We start from the raw sequence: 21,558 nt of genomic DNA, 5'->3' as shown, positions 1-21,558 counted from the left end.
TGGCATGTCCCCGGCTGGAGCTGTACAAATATTTATGAATACATTTTTAAATCGAAAAAAGTTCTAACTTGTTCATGAATATATTTTTGAGACGGCATTGTAATTAGTCTCATGCCTGCCTGATATGCTGTGACGTGATCACGATTAGGGTGGTCCATCTATACGAATAGCAGGCATGGCTAAATATAGGCCTACTTTCGTTACAAGACAGAACAATTCTCTGTTTGAGTGGCTAGTGGCTACCTTGGATTATTTTTGTCTGGTTTACCAGCCAAACATAATCATCACAGCAAACATATCATGGTAAATCAAAGTGCATGACAAATCATTTGCTACAGTACTACATTGACCATGATGAGAATAGGCAGATTGTCAATGTGTCCTCTTTCTTCTTCTTTTATTTCAGAAATAATAACATCAGCTATTTTGTTGATATATGGACTGCCAAACCACAAATGTCCTTGTTTAGCTTTTCATAAATCTGGTCTACTTATCCGAAGCCCACCGGTCCAGTGAACACACACTCATATTTATACAACAGTTAGTTCAGACGAAGGGATTTGATTGGACTAGTTCTGTCAGTGCGGATATAGAGTACAGCAGCACAGGGAGCTGTAACTATATAGTACATGTATCACTGCGCTTTTACTGCCTTTTCAGGTTTCTCTTAGAAGCGTTAATTAGCCGACATAAACGCTCGTAAGCTGTTAACTCCTGGGAATCACACATGCCACCAAAGCGCTTGGCAGCATACTCTTATTACACTGGGATCACAATAAAGGAAACATACAGATGATTGTACACGATACAAATTACATGCAGACCCACGCCACGCAGAAAGCTGGGGACATGTTTACGGGTTGCCTGGCAACAGTTCAGTTTCGGTCCAGGTGGGAAACCATTTCTGTTGCTGGAGCCAAATAAATGATCAAATGAAAATACAGATCCTAATCCTGTTGTCGCTTATACTGCTATGAACGGCACTTGTAGAACTGTTGTGTAAAAATCGAAACAAATCATCAGCATCACCCTGTTCCTTTTTTACAAGGCAACGTTGAGGTCGGGCTGTTATAGCCTGCTTAATGTCAGCACAGCTGAGATTATCTTTGTTATTTTGTTACTCATCTCTTTGAGCGAATCACTGGCTATTATAATCACAACAACAGCCCTCCCTCTCGTGGGAATATTGCTTAATTAATCAGTTAAATGAACAGGGTGATGTTGATGATGTGATTTTGAGCACGGTTTCGGTGAGCACATTTTAGTGACACTATCAATAAGACTTCCATAATTAAAACGACATTGAGTGTAGGGACTGATTTCGTACATCTCCCTTTTAATCACATTTATATTTTCAATTTGAAGTAGTAACCGGTTGATGTTTCATTTTTTATGCTTATTTATGTGTTTGAAATTGGACACATTCCTTTACTTTTGAATACAAATTACACGTTTTTGACAAGACTGAATTCAAATGTATATTTTTGGTGGGATACCTCGTTTGAGCAGCTCTGACCCAAGAGCTGCTTCCAGCAAGTCTCTCTCTCTCTCTCTCTCTCTCTCTCTCTCTCTCTCTCTCTCTCTCTCTCTCTCTCTCTCTCTCTCTCTCTCTCTCTCTCTCTCTCTCTCTCTCTCTCTCTCTCTCTCTCTCTCTCTCTCTCTCTCTCTTTAGTTAACCACTTTTTTTTGGTCAGCTCTTGTTTAAGTATCATTTGTTATCTGTATGACTTATCTCCTACTTTCTCCCCTCCCTCTATCTCCCTCTCTCTCTGTCCATCTTGACTATCTTTCTCTGGTTCAAACTCTGTACCTATGTTACTCTCTAATCATCTGTCTCTCTGTTCTGGTCTCATTATGTTGCTTTCTCACGCAGTTAATTTCTCTCTCTCTCTCTCTCTCTTTCCCTCGCTTATATCTCTCTCTCTCTCTCTCTCTCTCTCTCTCTCTCTCTCTCTCTCTCTCTCTCTCTCTCTCTCTCTCTCTCTCTCTCTCTCTCTCTCTCTCTCTCTCTCTCTCTCTCTCTATATCCCCCTCTTTGTCTCTTCCACTGTCTCTCTCTCTCTCTCTGTCTTTTCTTCTGTGAAGTGCCTTTTTTCCCATCCACCGCTGGTATGCTTGTTACCGAGCTCAGGAGGGAATGACAGTGAAAACATCTCTGGTTACCTTTCTACCGATCCTGAAGGCCGGCTTCTGTTTGAAGTCCTGAATGAAAAATGGCGATACTGGCGGCCTGGCCCAGAACAACACTCTTGCGGGTGCCGGACATTCACTGGCACTTTGGGTGTGTACCAACTTTTTTGGTACACACACATGTATAAAAACAAGCACACACATGCATGCATACTTGGAGGCATGAACAAACACACACACACAACCACACACCCACATACCAACACACACGCACACACAAACACACACACACACACACACACACACACACACACACACACACACATACACACACACACACACACACACACACACACACACACACACACACACACACACACACACACACACACACACACACACACACACACATTCCCAAATACCCCCCCACACACACACACACACACACACACACACACACACACACACACACACACACACACACACACACACACACACACACACACACACACACTCACGCACACGCACACACACACTCTTTCTCAGGTCACTCTCTAGGTTCACCGTAATGAGCGTCATCCGTTGAATATTTAATCAGCTTGTTATTGAGAGTGGTTGGTAAAAAAATATTCGCCAGCATTGGATAAACAACTACGTTCAACGGACCTCTCCAACGTTTTAACACCACTATGAGAGTAGTTGGAAGTCACCTGATGTTTTTTTAGAGAAGACAATGTTGATGATGGAATATAAACAGGGCCGGGTATGAGTCTACCTGCTGGTTAATGATGCATCTCTAAAAAATGTTAATGATGCATGTCTCTTTAGATAAAAGCGTCCGGTAAAAAGCATCATAGTAATAGACGTAATGCAGTCATACCACACAGCTTTACATACACTGACTGTTGCTTGTCTGTCCTACTGCTGGGGAGCACTCTCTTCCATCTCCTACAGAGACACACACACTCCACCATGTGCCAAACCATAGAGGCAGGGCCGTCGGACTGCTGGGGAAAGGTGGACGTTGTGGGGGGGCCCAAGGCAGAGCCCATGGGAATAAAAAGAAATATATATACATATATTTTACTTCTTTTGAATTTTCTACCACCCCCTAGTGATAGGAGCCGCACATTGCTGCCAGGCAATGTGCCCCCCCCCCCCCCCCCCCCCCCCCCCCCGACCCTGTTAACAATTCATCGCAGGGGGCTGGTAGGGGGAATTCGGGGGGGGGGGGGGGGGGGGGGATCAGTACTTCTTGTATACAGGGCCCAGAATTTGGTGCAACGGCCCTGCATAGAGGGATTCTATTGCTTTAGAAAGTGTTGGATGAGCCTGTGAGTACAGTACAGAATGACAACATTAGTGACATTACCTAACATTACCATTACATTTCATGTCCTCGGGAGGACAGGAAATCTTTCTTTCTCAACACTTGTCTGTAATGCTCTTGAACAGAAACTAATGGCCGGTTGGTGAGAATGTGTCTGTATGGGCTGAAATAAAATTCAGCCTAAATGCATTTAATTGAGAATTGTGTGTGTGTGTGTGTGTGTGTGTGTGTGTGTGTGTGTGTGTGTGTGTGTGTGTGTGTGTGTGTGTGCGTGTGAGAGAGTGTGTGTGTTTGTGAGAGAGCTAGAGGGAGAGCGAATGCGTGCGTGATTTTGAGAGAGAGATTATGATTATTATGATAATGTGATGATTATGATTATTATGAATGTGTGTGTGTGTGTGTATACGAGAGTCTGTGTTTGTGTGTGTGTATGTGTGTGTGTGTGTGTGTGTGTGTGTGTGTGTGTGTGTGTGTGTGTGTGTGTGTGTGTGTGTGTGTGTGTGTGTGTGTGTGTGTGTGTGTGTGTGTGTGTGTGTGAGTGAGAGAGATCGTGTGAGTGTGCGTGTGTGAGTTGGGCGCAACTCCATTACCTATCTCGATGTGGCGTTGTGCATTACATCTAACGTGGACGGACCCACACCCTTCCTGCAGATGTAAATGCAAATAAAGCAATGCCACTGTTCCCCACGGAATAACCCAGGGGAAGCCGATCTGAGGGCTGCTTACTCTCACACCTGCTCCACACTCGACGGTCATAACACCACAGTCCACTAGAGGGCGCCCAGGAGACCTTGACTCCCTCGGTGATGCTAAGGGAAGAGCATCCTAAAAGTGGACCGAACTGTCTCTGCTGAAGCGATCACGTGTCACAAACAATCTATCGCAGTCAAATCACGACACACACAATGTTTTCTTTGAAATGCAGAGCATCCCAGCTGGACTGTGTATTATTAATGGTGTGTGTGGGTGGATGGGCGTCTATGCTGAGGATGGGGAAATAGTTGATGAGGTTATTCCACCTAGGCTACAGGGCAAACATGTGGTATAAATGTCTATATATAAATAATAATAAAAAAAGACAAATTAGAATTCAGATGTGAATTCAATCATTCAATCTAATCGTTGTATCGCAACGCTATTAACGCAATTAAGAAGCTCAATAGAACCATGAAGGAATCTATACTGCAATATACTATATATATATACTGAACATACTGTATAAAGGTTTTATATCCTTGAGTACAGTATTTATATCCTTCATTATTTACACCTGTAGAGTAGCTTGGTTTATGTAATGAACAACATTCTTCAACCATATCAGAGAGTCAATACTGATCTCATCTTGTTTGGCTCTATAGATCGAGATCATCTTCGTACTGATTCTCCCAGCAACCCTAAAACCAACAGGACCAGAGTTACATCTGGACCCATGCCTCGGAAGACTCGGCCGACTCGAAGAACATCTGCTGGAGGAGGCTGCTGAAGCATTGTTTTGATCTCCTTAAATTAGAAACAAGCTCTATGACCGTGGGCGATGTAATAGAGGACAAAAAATAACCTTTTGGATCACGTCGGAGCAATGTCCCCCGTTTGAAATCTTTATTATACACACACACACACACACACACACACACACACACACACACACATAGACACACACACCCATGCGCGTGAAACAGCATGAGACGGTTTCCATATAAATGCGGGCTGGAAAGAACACCAAACGTGGAGTGAGAGTGAGCAGATGTCCCCAAGACAGAGATGACCACATGTCCTCCGTCGTCCCCGGCCCAACGTCAAAAAGCCACACGTGTCTGATGTCCAGGGGACGACGTAAAACAGCCCAGGATGGGGGGCGACGTGGTGCTGAGGCTGATGGGATGCACAGGGACTGAGGTGTGCTCTGTCTGTGGATGTGTCTCTCTGTCTCTGTCTCTGTCTCTCTCACTCTGTGTGTGTGTGTGTGTGTGTGTGTGTGTGTGTGTGTGTGTGTGTGTGTGTGTGTGTGTGTGTGTGTGTGTGTGTGTGTGTGTGTGTGTGTGTGTGTGTGTGTGTGTCTCTCTCTCTCTCTCGATCGACAGTATACATATTCCTATTGTGTTGGTCCACACTAGTCCAGACTAGTGCCACTTCACACACACACACACACACACACACACACACACACACACACACACACACACACACACACTGTTTGTCTGTCTCTCTCTCTCTCTCTCTCCCCCCCCCTCTCTCTCTCTCTCTCTCTCTCTCTCTCTCTCTCTCTCTCCCCTCTCTCCCCCCCCTCTCTCTCTCTCTCCCTCACTCTCTCCCCCCCCCCCCTCTCACTCTTATACATACTCCCAGTGCATTGGTCCACAGCGTTCTAGACCAGTGCCACTCTGCCCTCTCCTGGACTGCTGGGGGACCAGCCTCGGGAAGGACCATGAGGTATGGGAGCAAGGACAATGCAGCTGGCAGGGCAGGTCACTGTCTAGCGTCTCATATCTACAGGTCTACAGATATGTGTGGATTTCAATGTCGAAAGACCATGATGCCAAGATAAAAGCAATACAAATGCAAGAGCAATTGATTCATTCACATCATTCTTGGTTTTGGTCAGGAGATCGCAATTGTGACCATTCAGACACCGTACAAGACATTCATAGTGTATAGGAGTCTTCAAAGTATCCTTACTTCTAGTTCTCCATATCTGCATGAATGAGAAGTTATGAGTTGGAAACGGGGTCCTTGCCACAGTTTGTGGTGGCAGGGTTGGTATGAAACCTTAATTCAGGATTATGAAAACCCAAGATGTCTCATGGATGTGTGACTTGTTAACCCTGTGATACGTGATCACTCTCACTCCTCCAACACAGACGCAACGTATTGCATCGACTGTCTTTCGCCATGATTCGCCTTTAACTGGAAGGTTTGGCAACCTTGCCTGGCCCCTCACTATTACACATCCAACCTTTTCCCTTTCTCTTTCCTGTTTTTTAAATTGACTCCCCTCCCCTCCCACCGAAAAAACGAAATGCAAATCCCGTCTTATCAAAATACTCCCCGACCCCGAGGCCACTGATCGGGCCGAAGGATCGACAGAGTTAGAACAACACCACACCGCCGTGCCGAGAGAGACGCCAGCCGTCACGTCCGAGGAACCGGGAATCCTACACTCATGAGATCAAGGCTCTCCTGCTCCGGCTGACCCACATCCCAGGGCCAGGAAACTTGTCCTCACAGCCGACCACCGCCCAACCCAACACCCGCTCCCCCCCCCCCCCCCCCCCTCCCCTCTCCGCGGGAAGCCCCTCGGACCTGCGCAGGTTAGCTTGCGGCGCGGCGGCTACCTCCATCGCGCTCCGGCGCGACCCCGCGCTAATTCCCTGGTCAGAGCCACCCAGTCGGCGCAGGGATTCCTCACCGACCTCAAGGTTTATATATACAAGTGCTGCTCCGACTGGGAGCCCGGAGAACCCGGGGGCCGGTAATAACAGATCTCTCTCTCTCTCTCTCTCTCTCTCTCTCTCTCTCTCTCTCTCTCTCTCTCTCTCTCTCTCTCTCTCTCTCTCTCTCTCTCTCTCTCTCTCTCTCTCTATTTACCTCTCTAGCTCTCTCTCTCTCTCTCTCTCTCTCTCTCTCTCTCTCTCTCTCTCTCTCTCTCTCTCTCTCTCTCTCTCTCTCTCTCTCTCTCTCTCTCTCTCTCTCTCTCTCTCTCTCTCTCTCTCTCTCTCTCTCTCTCTTTGACTCTCCCTCTCCATTTACCTCTCTAGCCCTCTCCCTCTATTTCTCTCTATTAACCTCACTCTCTCCTTTTCTCTCTCTCTCTCTCTCTCTCTCTCTCTCTCTCTCTCTCTCTCTCTCTCTCTCTCTCTCTCTCTCTCTCTCTCTCTCTCTCTCTCTCTCTCTCTCTCTCTCTCTCTCTCTCTCTCTCTCTCTCTCTCTTTGACTCTCCCTCTCCATTTACCTCTCTAGCCCTCTCCCTCTATTTCTCTCTATTAACCTCACTCTCTCCTTTTCTCTCTCTCTCTCTCTCTCTCTCTCTCTCTCTCTCTCTCTCTCTCTCCCTCTCCCTCTCCCTCTCCCTCTCCCTCTCTCTCTCTCTCTCTCTCTCTCTCTCTCTCTCTCTCTCTCTCTCTCTCTCTCTCTCTCTCTCTCTCTCTCTCTCTCTCTCTCTTTCTCACGGCCTGGTGTGAACAGACATTCACCTCGAATGTCTGTTTCTTCACCCCAGGTTCTTGGAGGGAGAAAGGGGAATGGGGAACCCGCTCCCCGTACAGCCGTAGTATTTATTTCGGCTTGTGTTTCTCCAAAGGGGTCACGGGGCCCACCGCAGTCTTGTGTGTCCCAGAGGTCAAAGTCCAAAGTCCTAAATCTTTAGTGTTGGTTGACAGCGTTGCCAGATTGGGACAGATTTCCCAGTCAATCTGCCAACCGCTATAGTTAGGGTTGCAGCGTTGCAGTGCGCTCCAGCCAGGGTTGTAGATTGGGGGGGAATCTGGCCCAATCTGGCAACGCTGATCGTGGAGACGCTGACCTGCACCCGCCCTTTGGCCCCCGGGTGCAACGCAGTCCCATGCGTTGCAGCAGCAGCGGCAGTGTGTGTCTTTGAAATAATATTTCAACAGTGGTTAACGGGCGCAACAGCGGCGCAACAGCGGCGCCATCTCTCCGCTTGGGCTGCTTCCATTGAAATGCAGTGTAAGGGATTCTCAGTTTGTTTTTCGGGGGAAAGATATTATGCTACCGTGGGGCGGACAATTTGAAGGTTAGGGAACCGTTTGTGTTCGAAGAGAGGAGTCGGAGCATCATCGTGCTCATCGGTCGAGCGCAGTGGGCGACGCTCCCTTTTAGTTGCGCTGTGGAAGTTCTGAGAGGACTTTATTATAAGGAACTGGAATACTTTGAGAAAAACAAACGAAACACAAGCGAAATGAAGAAATAAAGTCGAAATGGCAATGTGTTATCACTTACAGAAATTGAAGTTATGAAAGAAAAGAAAAACGATAATGGAATGGCCCCCTAATGTTTTAATAGAGATCGTTTAGCTCTATGGTTTTATTTCAATGATCCATTTTGTTTTTACCGCGTTCTTTGGAAACGTTCCCCTTCTTCTTCGGGGGATAAAAAGTCACGGCTCCTGCTCCGGTAATGGCTGCAAAGAGAGACAGGGAGAGAGGGAGAGAGGATGGGAGCAGGGGGAGGGCGGTGGGGGAGTTTATTCTCCTCGGCAACAAAACTCTCGACTAGATAACTTTGACCGGCTCGTTTTCATTTCTATGGCTCGATGGAGGCTCATTTTCTATCTGCCTAGTGCCTACCTATGAAGCCCGGCGGGCTCGATAAAACCCAATGAGCTGTTGAGAACAGACCAGATTATTTGTCTTATGCAGAAGAACATATGGTTTGCTCATTGGTTTCTTTGCTCTTGGAGGCCTCCTGCACTGCTTTAATATCTGTCTGTAGCCATGCCTTCTCTTCCCATCTGGACAATTATTGAATCTTTCTGCTTTCATGTTTTGTTTTGTTTTTCACTTTGGGAGTACGAGGCCGGATACATTGCGATGCACTGTACATCGTTTCAGTGTATCGGAGATTGCTGATTGCATGAAATACATGGCATATACTTTGGTGCCTATTCCTAATTTGGTTAGTTTTTACATTTAAAAAACACGTTGGATACACAGGTGATCAAAAACACATAGGGACGGCTGGTATCAATGGGCTAGTATCTTTTACAATAAAAATGAGAACATTATTAAATTAATGAAAATATTAAAATATAATAATTACTAAAACTTATAATTGGTTGATTTTGGTGCAACAGAGAAGCAACAGCACCAAATAATCACATAAACGCAGGAGATACATATGTTGTGTGGGCTGATTTTTCTAAACCCACACTTTTCTAAGCCCACACTTCCCAAAATCAGCATCCAATCGGTGTCGTCCAATCGTGATTGACAGGTGTTATGACATACTCCCTTGAGATACCATTTGGGCTAAATTAATATATAGCCCAGAACAACAGTGACAGTGACTCTACTGGTGACGGTACCTGTTGGAGGCGGGAGAAAAAAAGTGAAAAAAAAAAACTGATTTACCTAACTAATTTACCTAACGAAGTGTTCAAGTAGTGGACTATACTCATCCGTTTTCGTTGATGTCTTTAGTAGAAAAAAAAAGAAAAAAAGAAATGGGGGCACATCAGCCAAACGATGGGGGCACATCGGCCAAACGATGTTCAGATAAAACAAAAGGACATGCGGCAAAGTCGTTCATTTTGCACCTCTAGGTTCGAAAGGAAATAATGGCTAACGGTTAGCTTAGCTAGGAGCGCTCTCTTCTGTTTCCCTTGCGTGCGACTCAGAAAGGCCGTCGATGTGAGCTTCTCTTCAAATAAGGTAGGCCCAAGCTGCCCTGATATTGATTTTATTCGGGACATGATGCTTGCTTCATAATGTTTGTGATAAGAACAGTGCAGTTGGCAGTCGTTACAGTGCGAACACGTTTTGTTTGTGTGTGTCTGTGAGAGAAACTTTTGTTTGTAGCCTACTTATCTAATTGTTTATAGAGCATTAATAATTGCTGTAACTTGGTGCTGTATCTCTGGACTGTACCTCGAATGTGATTTTGGAAAATCATTTCGTTTCTCCATTGCCTGCTGTCTCCCTGCATTCTATTTGTTGTGATTCGAGGCCTGATGTTGAATTTATTCGGGACATGACGCTTGCTTCATGTTTGTGATAAAAACAGTGCAGTTGGCAGTCATTACAGTGCGAACACGTCTAATGTAGTCTCTCTCTCTCTCTCTCTCTCTCTCTCTCTCTCTGTCTCTTTGTCTCTCTCTGCCTCTCTCTCTGTCCCACCCCCCCTTCCCGTGAGGATGGACACTGGGTTACAGCGGCCCTCACAACCCCACACCACCACCCCACCCCTTTCAAGTGTATATTGTATATAGTTCTCTGCAAACCTATGGTGGCATCATGCCTTCAGTCAGTGTGTATATTGTATATAGTTCTCTGCAAACCTATGGTGGCATCATGCCTTCATAGTTCTCTGCAAACCTATGGTGGCATCATGCTTTCAGTGCAATATTATTGTATATAGTTCTCTGCAAACCTATGGTGGCATCATGCCTTCAGTCAGTGTGTATATTGTGTATAGTTCTCTGCAAACCTATGGTGGCATCATGCCTTCAGTGTGTATATTGTATGTAGTTCTCTGCAAACCTATGGGGGCATCATGCCTTCAGTGTGTCTTGAACAACCACACATAAAAGGCTGCACATATTGGCCGTAACTCACCCATTTTAGAATCATATTGTGTATAATTCCCAATTATTATTGATGTATCTGCAGGTTTAATCTTGCTTAATTTTACAAGGCAAATAAATTAAGTTAAAACTTAATTCCCCGGCTCCATTCGTCTTTGTAAGGAAATGTTCTCTTTTGTCTTTATTATTTTGTGAAAATCACAAAAAAATCTTCGGGGGATGGATCTCCCCAGACCCCCCTACAGGGGGTTTGGTTTACAAACGTTTAGCCCCCCCTAAAATAAAATTCACCAGCCGCCACTTGCAGAAAGTCTTGTCTGTTGTTTTGAACATAATCTCCCCCACCTTGCCTTGCCCATGTAGATTCCAGCCCGTTCCATTCACTGTACACTGTCTGGGAAAACACCGCCATCGGAAGCTTGGAAGTTGTGTATTGAAACATATAATAAACGCACCCTCCGGACATTTAGAAATAAGAAGAGCGGGAAGCCTTGTCATCCCGAGTGCGCGCATCAGCAGTCGTGCGTGAAGCTGTCAAGATGTCTGCGGATTTGTATCACCACACCTAGAGGCAACGAGAAGTTAATGGGCCCCTTTATAAACACCTGCCCGCTCTGAACACAAAGCACAAAGAGAATCCAGAAAGCACATTACCTCAAACTTATCTTCTTGTCTGGCAAGACACAAATAACAGCTTATAAAGTTTTGTAATGAACTTGTAACTACCTGACTAGATTCTGTGATTGTCAGTTCAAACCTCTCTGTTGCAAATAAATGTCCGCTCCCTGGAGCGGCCTGTTAGCCAACCTGTAGCCACCTGCCCGGCCCGGGTTCATGAGCAGTCCAGACTTTAAAGGTCTGCTTCCATCCAGCAGTGAATAGAAACACATACAATTACAGGTGGATATATGTGTGATATGTTACATGTGATAACATTTGTACAAAACGAAAGGAATAGAAAAAAACTAATGGTCTAAGGTGTTTCGACCCCATTAAAAGTTCAAGGTTTGATCCTGAATGTCCACAATACAGCTATCTCTCAGCAAAATCGCTGATCTCTGCGGCTGCCTACACAATTAAATGTATGATTTACTGCATAACCACCGCCGACCACTAGAGGGGCCCAGAGCTCCTTTGATCGCATTGCAGTCGGGTTCCTCTACGCCGGAGGCTTGCTCATTTTTAAACTGTACATTGTGGCTAGTGTTTATACTATGGATATCATGAAATAGAAATTAAATGATACAATGAAAAAATATTTTATTACCCAAAGTTTGGCTCCAGATTCACACGAAAAAATAAAGAAATAATAGGGACACTTATGAATGACATTCCAGAAGAATTTATAAAATGGACACCGAAATTGGCTCATCACAATCAGGGAAGGACCAAACAACATAATTAAATGTAGTTTCCAAAGAGATTTTACAGGCTAGTTTTGTTTCCTGTAACTACACAAAAATACATCCCTTCAAAACAGTTGCGATCTTTGCACATAAAAAACTGAATGTAATTTAGTCTAAATTTTGTTTAAAACATAATGTCATCTAGCTTCTGAGGTCTCCTAAGGTGCGAATATCAGCTAGAATTTCAACTCGCAACCAAGACCAGACAGTGTGTTAGACAATGCAAAATATTGTCGTCAGCACACAAAGAAAATTGGTCCAATTGTATTACATGAAGACCAAGATGGAAAAACACAGGAGCTACAAGAGAAGGAACCAAGAAGATTAGGTCTGCAAGTTTGAAGTTCTTGTTCAGCACCACAATAGAGTGACTGTTAACATATTGGCCAACAATCATGTCAAATGTTTTTTTTCCCCTGATGAATGTACGTAACTAAAAACACTGATAAAAAACTTTGGAATGACGTATTCAATACATGGTAACCTCGAATACACTCCAGTTTAGAAAATAACACAGAAATCTGCACATCCCAAAGGAAATATCCTCAGTGGGGAAAATCTGATGGTATTCATAACTTTTCCTCACATGATGTTGTTGCAGAAGAGTGCAGCGAGTGGATCATGACCTCGAGTCCAGGAGTTCCTCAAAGTCCCACCGTTTCAGTCGGTGTCTGAGGAGCCACTGGAGCTGTCTGAGGAGGACTGCTGCTTCTTCTTCTTCTGCTTCTTCTTGTGCGTTTTCTCGTGCTCCCGCTTGTGCTTCTTGCTCTTCTTCTTATGGCTCTTCTTCTTCTTGTCCTTCTTCACCTTCTCCTCATCGCTCGACGAGGTAGACCGCTTCTTCTTTTTCACCTCGTCCTCATCCTCGTCACTGGACGAAGAGCCAGACCTGTGGAGCAGAAAGATCGGGAGCGAAATACAATTAAGAGATCGGTGCTTGGAAATGACTCAAACTTGTCATTTTGATACACTAGTTGATGCGACACCAGGAGCCGCTTACCTTTTCCTTGATTTTCTATCCCGGCTTTTCTTCGTCTTGTGTTTACGGTCATCGTCACGGGAACCTACAGAACATATGGATAAAAGAGAAAACAGCCCTTAAAATAGAAAAATAGGGTTATTTCCCAATTTGGGAAAAGGACCCGACTTGTATTCGCCCGATATGCATATTGGACTGCAGGAGATCGCTAATGTATAAGTTGGCAGTTGCGCTAGTAAAGATATTTAATTGTGCATTTGTATCCAAGAGCTCAACGAGTGTGGCCTAACGTACATACACTGGTGCATTCATGATACTGGCAGATGTTGATTAGCTTTGTGAAAGCATCCCGATCAGGCTTGTCCCAGCCTGTTACTCTCATGAGATCACTCTGGCATCAAGCCTGTTGAAAGCCTGATCCAAAGATGTAAAAAGGATAAGACCAATCAATGCTCAGGAGAGGGAGGGAGTTTGAACGATCAAACCATATTATCTGAAATAGACTGGATCACATCTCTTAACATTGCAATGTGAAGAGTTTAACAAAAATCCAATGGTTAAAATGATGTCTGAGCCGGGGGCGCGGATGCAAGTTAGAGCAACAACAATGTTCAGATGTGCACCAGGGTCGTCGGGTCAACAGTGTGTCAACTCTGATCTATAGAGTGGGGAAGACACGCCCTTTCCAGTAGAGCCCATGGGATCTATGAGATCGAAATGTATGAATGGGTTTCAATGGAGAGAAAGTGATTATTTTCTGGTCCCAGTCTTTATATGCCCTGCACTACACATATGTTGTTTGTGGATTTAAATGATAATTTTTCATGCAAAGAAATCTGAAAAATTTCACGAAGAAGTTTGATAATGTTAGGTTTTGTGTGAGGCCGCTTTGTGAACTACAGCTCTTCGCTGCTCTCGACGTGAATGATATACGCCACCACCCACACTTGGAACTCCGTTACAGACATGGCGATCTCTCTGCTCCTCTCACCTCTTTATTTCCATGGGGAGGAAAAAAGCATCGAAAGAGGTGAAAACCCTTATAAGTCGGGGCCTGTGGAGAGTTTCAGTGATGCCGATGGGAAAATTGTCGGTCTTGTCCACGCCAGTCGCAGGGAGCGTGACATCCCATACGAGACATGTAGTCTTTCTCATTGTGTTTTCTCTACAGCCTTTAACTGAACAATTGCACAATAAACGGTGAAACTCTTGACATGAAAAATGATCATTTAAATCCACACACATATGTGTAATCCGGGGCATTTAAAGACTGGGACCAGAAGATAATTACTTTCTCTCCATTGAAACCCATTCATATTTTTCGATCTCATAGGTCCCATGGGCTCTACCGGAAGGGGCGTGACTTCGCCGCTCTATCTCCGTCTCTGTCTGCTGACCTTTAGAGCGTCCACTGCGACTCTGCTTGTCGTCCCGAGGGGCTTCTGGAAGATCCTCCTCGTCGCTCTCCTCGCTGCTGGTGCTGCTCACGTCCAGTACGATGTCCTTCTGGGGATCCACGCGCACAAAGTTCCTGCACTCGAATGTCAGGTGACCCGCTGGAAAAACACAACAGTCCACATTGAACTAGGGGACCAAATAGATGAGAGAACCGTTTATTTATAGGTTATTAGATTGGTACTTACGATAGCCACATTTCTTGCATCCTGCACGGATGTTATCCTTATTTGGACCTGAAAAGGTTAGGTACAGATGTTCGTTGTTTGGACAATAATCGCTTTTGTGAATTCCACACATCATCATAGTGCCAGGATGTGACTGCTATGGTCCATTACTTGAACATAAATAAAAAATCCTATTTTTCACGTGGGCAAACTGCGCATGTTAGAACAAAACACTAACGTTACTTGTTTCTAAGGAAGCTTACTATACATACTATATCTTAACATATGGCACACACATCATGTGGAGGAAAAACATTTAAAACATAATAATCATACATTAATTCGCCACGGATGAGGAGGTTTATTTGATACCCAACTCTTCTTGTACTCTTGAGTTGCTTAGTTGGCATTAGTAAATTGTGATATACTAATAATCTTCAACAATGCAGTCGAACTGGGGACGTAACGTTGACTTATGAGGAACATTTGAATATTGATCAGGGAAAAACACCTTCACTAATCTGCATTACTGCCGATTGTATTGATACAGTAGATATCTTAGTTATCCCTGGTTAGCTAGCAACTAGTACTAACCGTACCCTTAGTTAGTAGTCACCCTGAACTAGCGACGGGACCCGGAGGTAGATAACACACACCGCGTAAGTAAGATACATATTAGATTATGTTCACAAATAAAAAATACTTGCCAGGAATATCCATTCTAGGCGTAGTAAGAATACGGTAGGAAAACAAGTTCAGCGCGAAACAACTAAACTTCCACGTTGTTCCTGTAGATAATGGGTCCGGCTGGAAACAAAGACATAGGAACTCCATTTCGAAAGTTCCTACTTCAGTATATCAGTTATAATTCTCTCCAAAAAATTATAAATATTTTGTTATCAAATGAATTAGAACAAAAAATAACACAATATTGTTTTAAAAAATAAACTTTGATGAGGAAATTCCTGATAGAAAAATAAATCCCCAGGCACCACAGACGGACTGCAATCCACCTTGTCCACCAATAGGAGGAAAATCATGATATGTGTTATTATCTGTGTTTCCACTTGCTATAGCAAATGTAAACAAAGTAAAGAAAGATCATGTTTTTCCTCCTCTGCTCAAATCCCACTCATCAAACCTAATTGTTTTTACCTAGGTTTATTATATGAGAGGCATTGTGCATATAGGTATAGATATACAAGTTAAAGCTATAGAGTTATTGTTATATAAATTATTATTTTGTTTAATTTTATATTCCCTTTTTTAAATTTGCAAACAACTTTATTCATTTTTACGAGTCTGGACCAATGTGTTGCTTTTACTGGTCACATCTTAAGCGCCAGCTGATTGGCCTGACCAAATTGATGGGGTCTTCCCATGGGATCTCCCTCCAAGCTCTCATGTACAACGACACAAGTCCGGTCACAAGAATGACAAATCGAGGCATTCTTGTGTTTTGCCAGCCATGTGAAACCATCCCCATCTCATGAGCTCACATTCTGTTTATGTCTGCGGAGCGGTTTGGCCTCAATCCTGTTGAAAGCTTTTTCCAAATATTGAAAAATGATTGGACCATGGTATAGCTCATGTCATGACCAACATGGATCGCCAGTCTGCCAAATTGAAAAAACAAGTGGCGCCTCCCTACCAACCTACGGAGAAATCAAAGCTGTTTGTCATGATCGGTCTTTGTCCTTGTTTTGTTTAGTGTCCGTTCTCCTCTTATCCACCAGATGTCGCTAGATTTCCCCCCTCACCTTACATTTCCAGCATGCCATCACCTCATTTCTCTCACCCGTGTCCTTGTCCATCTTTCCAACTGCAACTCATTCCCCGACGACTCTACCCATTTAGACAAGTTCACCTTCTTTGTTCCTTGTTAGTTGGTAATTTCTTGTCATGTTCTTTGTTTTGACAAAACAGAACTTACAAAAGTTGTTATTTGACCAGAGTTATTTGGAGCAATAGCACTGATAAATTGCTTTGTTGGAAGAAAAACATTAAATATATTCTCAATGGGATCTCGGATATTAAAAAATCTCAGTGGCCTTGTCATCTCAGAAAACTACGGAAGAGGATTAGGGCCACACATGTAAAAAAAAATTAAGTTCTGACTTTATTCTCAGAATTCTGAGAAAAAAGTCAGACTTCTGACTTTAATCTCAGAATTCTGAGAATAACGTCAGAATTCTGAGATTAAAGTCAGAATTCTGACTTTATTCTCAGAATTCTGAGATTAAAGTCAGAATTCTGAGATTAAAGTCAGAATTCTGACTTTATTCTCAGAATTCTGAGATTAAAGTCAGAATTCTGACATTAATCTCAGAATTCTGAGAAAAAAGTCAGAATTCTGACTTTAAAGTCAGAACTACGGGTATCTGTAACTGTCCGTCCACACCAGAAGCGAATTGAGCGACCAAATCGCCGGAAGTCATTCACTTTCTATGGGCAAGAGCGACCAAAGCGACCAACGCTACCAGCGGCCAAAGTTGAGCGACCAGAGCGTCAAAAAGAAGTTGAAAACTTTTTAACTTTATGCAAATGACTATTATTCGCTTCAGCGACCAAACACTGACAGCCAATCGGAATGTAGACGCTCTTCGCTTGCGTGGATCCCAGGGAACATCGGCAGGCACTTTGGTTCCTACCTACCTTTATTCACTCACTGAACAAAATGTCGGCTGAAGTATTAATCGCGGCTGTAACTGGGCACCCGGTGTTGTACGAACCCACCCTTTTTCAGTTCAGAGATCGAAACGCCATAGTGGTTTGGATATCAAGTGATGATAAGCGGGAGTATTTATAGGCTACATCTAGAACGTTCGTATTCAAGCGGGAATCATTATAATTTGCTCTACATGCCACCAATCTAACCAACCAATCGCGTGTAGCATGCTTTAAACAAAACCAAAAAAGTTTTTGAAATCGTCACATAAACAAACTAATCGACAAGACGAGGGAAAATGACAAGGGATATATCTCTTGTCTTTTATCCCTCTATTCCCCACTATTCACGGAGCCTGAGGTGAATCATTTTTAATTAAATAGTCTAGATAGATAGATAGTCAAGTCTTTATTAATACCAAACGACACAAATCATCGGGAATCCATTTAGGTGGTTCGTCCCACACAGGACAGTAGCCTACAAGACCACACAGAACAAGTCTGACTGGACATACACACAATACATCACATTAAAACTAGACACGCGTTGATAGATAGATAGATAGATAGATAGATAGATAGATGGATAGATATTGTCCTTCTTGGATCAAAAAAGTTCATCCTATCGTATTGATCCGTTTTCTTAATAATGGATCAACTTCCATTATTTGCCTTGCGGAGCCAACCAGTCCTGTGCACGTATTTTTTGTTCTCGGTTGTAATTAGCCTACATTTTAGGATTTTTTTTATATTGGGGGGAATCACTGTCCGTCGAAGCACTTTATCGAACAAGCAAAACCGTCTCGGCAATATGGCCAAGGTGTATGGGAGTGTTCACTATTTGATATGGCTGTCTGTAGGGCCTACTAAACGCATACGGCTCCTTTAAATGCGTCTGCATAATTGAATTGTACGTCATGAGCGACTTGAGCGACCAAAGCGAACAAAAAAATTCGCAGCGAAACTTTGTGAGCGACCAAAGCGTCTTTGACGCTTTGGTCTCCGCCTGATCGCAGAAGCAGAAGGTCCATTTCCAATAATGTGCAATTGAGTGTGCAGTTCTAGTTTGTGTGTGCATGTACCTCCTTGGGTCCTGTGTGTATGTGTGCTTACCTCGGTGACCCGGGCCTGGGCCTCTCGCACCTCATTGAGTCCTACAAACTCCTCGTAGCGCGCCCACCAGTAGTTTACCGACCCCTTGTCATGCACACACACACACACACACACACACACACACACACACACACACACACACACACACACACACACACACACACACACACACACACACACACACACACACAGGTAGAGGCAGGGGGGTGGAGCGAGCCTTCAGCTGTACCTTGAGAGCAACCAGGGAGCGCTCCTTCACCAACTCCCCCGCACCCTTGTCTGGAGGTGGAGGGGTAGGGGTAGGGTTGGGGAGGCTGGGGGGGCTGATGGTGCTGTAGGCTAGGAGGGGTTGTTGGGGTCTCCACAGGAGAGAGAGGCGGTACTGACAGCAGGTACCATGATGACTCCACCACAAGATCTGAGACCCCCTGGATCTGAAAACAAACATACCATGACTGATTACCCAAGCTCTTTCATAGAGGCTCAGTTCTAACTCTATCTTTAAGTCCTGACGTGTGTTATTTCAGCTCTATATAATGCTAGGAACTTGTTTAGATTCCAAGGGCAGTTGCACAATTTTGATTGAACACTCAATCTCAGCTTCAGTCGTTTGGATAAACGCTTTGGCTAAAATTTGACTTAATAAGATAAGTGATAGGATAGTGTAGATAAGTGTTGACCAGATGTCAACGTTAGTCTTACCTCATTGAGAATATGATGAAGGGAACTTCAGGTTGAAGGATTGCTGGAACAGTATGAGAACAGTTAGGACGGCTGTATTGACGCTAAATAACCCATACAGTGTTCATTACAGCCAGGAAAAACAGATACACGGCACAGTGGGCATTGGAACCGGAACTACTCACAAGTCTCCTACAACAATCTACTATGTTACTCTTAAATTGTTTAAATAAGCGCTTGTATCGTACATACATTTACTACATATCAGCAGCGACAAATCATGTGTGAAATATCTATACTCTAAAGATAATACATTAAAAATATTGACTGAATACAAGAGATGACCTACAAATTGTCTCACCTTTGCTCTCTATCTCTTTGACAGCTCACCGTTTCTAAGCGATTTTAAAGATACTTTCATGTTGGATTAACCCAATATCAGGTCAACGTATAGCTGGTCTTTATGTAAATACTGTTCAACAATTTTGATCTCAACAGAAGGCGGACCGAACTTCACACAGATCTGAGCGGTGCTAACGAGTTAGCTTAGCAACAACCCGGCATGCTGAGGAACACTTCCGGCATGTCAAGGCCATGCCCGTGACCTGCTTGGCTGCAGCAGGCTGATTGGACATGGAGTTTCTTGCGTTGAGCGAGGCCTCTAAATATGTAGCCTGGGGTACTACAGGCTGGACTAGTGCCATCAATATCTACGAATAAAACCCAATGCTCTTCGGGTTGAAAATGGCTTGTGAATTTGTGTGCAGCAAAAGGTCTTGTGGAAACTAAATTTGAACCATTACGTGGAATTGGGCTGCTCCCCATCAGGAAACCCATTAGCCTACCTAGATACGTAAAGTTTGTGTAGTGAAGTGAGCCAACTTTGTTGTTCCCATAAGTGCCAAATCGCAAATGTGAGTAAGAAAATAGCTTTATTTAAATCAGTTGATACATTTAAAAACTCGAATAGTAACAATTCAAACTCTTGGGACTGAACGTCTTTAGCCACGCTGTCGTCCTTGGAGGAGCCCTTGGTCTTCTTGGGCATCAGGGCATCCTGGATGTTTGGCAGGACGCCGCCCTCCGAGATCACCACTTGGGCTAGGAGCATGTTGAGCTCCTCGTCGTTGCGGACAGCCAACAGTATGTGTCGCGGGGCGATGCGCGTTCTCTTGTTGTCGCGACAGGCGTTCCCCGCGAGCTCCAGGATTTCAGCGCACAGGTACTCTAGGACAGCGGCCAGGTAAACCGAGGACCCCGCGCCCACCCGCTGGGCGTAGTTGCCCTTCCGCAGCAGCCTATGGATACGGCCCACGGGAAAGCTGAGCCCCGCTCTGGCAGACCTTGAGACGGCGCCCGTAGTCTTGGTTGGCGCCTTCTTTCCACGGCCAGACATCTTCGGAGACTTCCTGAGGGGCATAGAACAAGATTTTGATATTCCTTCAAATCTGAAAATTAAATCAAAGTGGGTAAGATTAAATGGAAGCATAGGTTTAAAACCATAAATTACCTACTTACAAAACGGAGTTGGAAACCTATTCGAATAAAATATAACCCAGGCTCCTGCAGACAGGTGACGGCAGCTTGTATTACCAGTTGGTTGCAAAGCCAGGGATGTTAAACTGGGGAAGATGGTCTGCTTTTCAATAACTTCTTAATTGGTTAATTGACACCTGTTGTGTGTCTTCACAGAGCAAGGGTCGGCCTCGCCCCCGCCCTCTCTGCCCTTCCAAATAGTCTCCAGCGCTCCATACTGCTCCTTCTAGATTAACCATAATTATGTTTGTGTTAAAGTGTTAAAATAAGAAAACGGATCAATACGATAGGATGAACTTTTTTGATCCAAGAAGGACAAACAAGAAAGATTAAGTATGATTATGTATAACTAGCCTACTATAAACCAGTCTGTTTTAGTTAGAAAGAATATATATCTAAAAAAAAAATATGTTTGACTTCCCAAAATACACACATGGTCTAACAATTTGTTTACAAAATTGTCCAAACTATTTTTTTCAGAACCACTTCAATGGTGTGTTCCTGAATCCTCGGACGGCAGTCTTCCGAGTTGTACTTTTGACGTAATTTCCCGGTCTCGGAGCATTTATAGCGTTCCTACGGAAGAGGATTAGGGCCACACATGTAAAAAAAAATTAAGTTCTGACTTTATTCTCAGAATTCTGAGAAAAAAGTCAGACTTCTGACTTTAATCTCAGAATTCTGAGAATAACGTCAGAATTCTGAGATTAAAGTCAGAATTCTGACTTTATTCTCAGAATTCTGAGATTAAAGTCAGAATTCTGACTTTAAAGTCAGAACTACGGCAACCTCCGTGGGAGAGACACTTTGCTTTATGCATATGGAGGAAACCTATG

At 44.0% G+C, this 21,558-nt stretch overlaps 2 protein-coding genes and 1 long non-coding RNA gene across 5 annotated transcripts; all 3 read right to left on the bottom strand.

Annotated features, from left to right (window-relative positions):
- Nucleotides 1-11,963: 11,963 nt before the first annotated feature.
- srek1ip1 (SREK1-interacting protein 1) lies at nt 11,964-15,579 on the bottom strand. Its single transcript, XM_030373151.1, has 5 exons — nt 15,433-15,579; nt 14,747-14,794; nt 14,501-14,659; nt 13,125-13,188; nt 11,964-13,013 (listed from the first exon to the last, which is right to left on the bottom strand). Exons 1-5 carry the CDS (start codon nt 15,557-15,559, stop codon nt 12,785-12,787), a joined length of 627 nt encoding a protein of 208 aa, XP_030229011.1. The 5' UTR covers nt 15,560-15,579; the 3' UTR covers nt 11,964-12,784.
- A 3,131-nt stretch (nt 15,580-18,710) lies between these two features.
- On the bottom strand, nt 18,711-19,778 carry LOC115556036 (uncharacterized). Its single transcript, XR_003978930.1, has 3 exons — nt 19,548-19,778; nt 19,208-19,250; nt 18,711-18,939 (listed from the first exon to the last, which is right to left on the bottom strand). It is a non-coding gene; the product is annotated as an uncharacterized LOC115556036 (long non-coding RNA).
- A 222-nt stretch (nt 19,779-20,000) lies between these two features.
- Nucleotides 20,001-21,257, bottom strand: LOC115555981 (histone H2A, sperm-like). 3 transcript variants are annotated; one of them, XM_030373061.1, is made up of 2 exons: nt 20,697-20,825; nt 20,001-20,595 (listed from the first exon to the last, which is right to left on the bottom strand). In XM_030373061.1, the coding sequence occupies exon 2, from the start codon at nt 20,580-20,582 to the stop codon at nt 20,028-20,030; it is 555 nt and encodes a 184-aa protein (XP_030228921.1). In that variant the 5' UTR covers nt 20,583-20,595; nt 20,697-20,825; the 3' UTR covers nt 20,001-20,027. The 3 variants fall into 3 exon arrangements, with proteins under 3 accessions (XP_030228921.1, XP_030228920.1, XP_030228919.1); XM_030373060.1 differs by having other exon boundaries at nt 20,004-20,595; nt 20,701-20,823; XM_030373059.1 differs by having other exon boundaries at nt 20,013-20,595; nt 20,705-21,257.
- Between the last annotated feature and the right edge of the window lie 301 nt (nt 21,258-21,558).

Source organism: Gadus morhua, chromosome 12 (assembly GCF_902167405.1).
Source record: "Gadus morhua chromosome 12, gadMor3.0, whole genome shotgun sequence".
In the NCBI taxonomy this organism is placed as follows: Eukaryota; Metazoa; Chordata; class Actinopteri; order Gadiformes; family Gadidae; genus Gadus; species Gadus morhua.
This window is presented reverse-complemented; position numbering and strand designations above follow the sequence as displayed.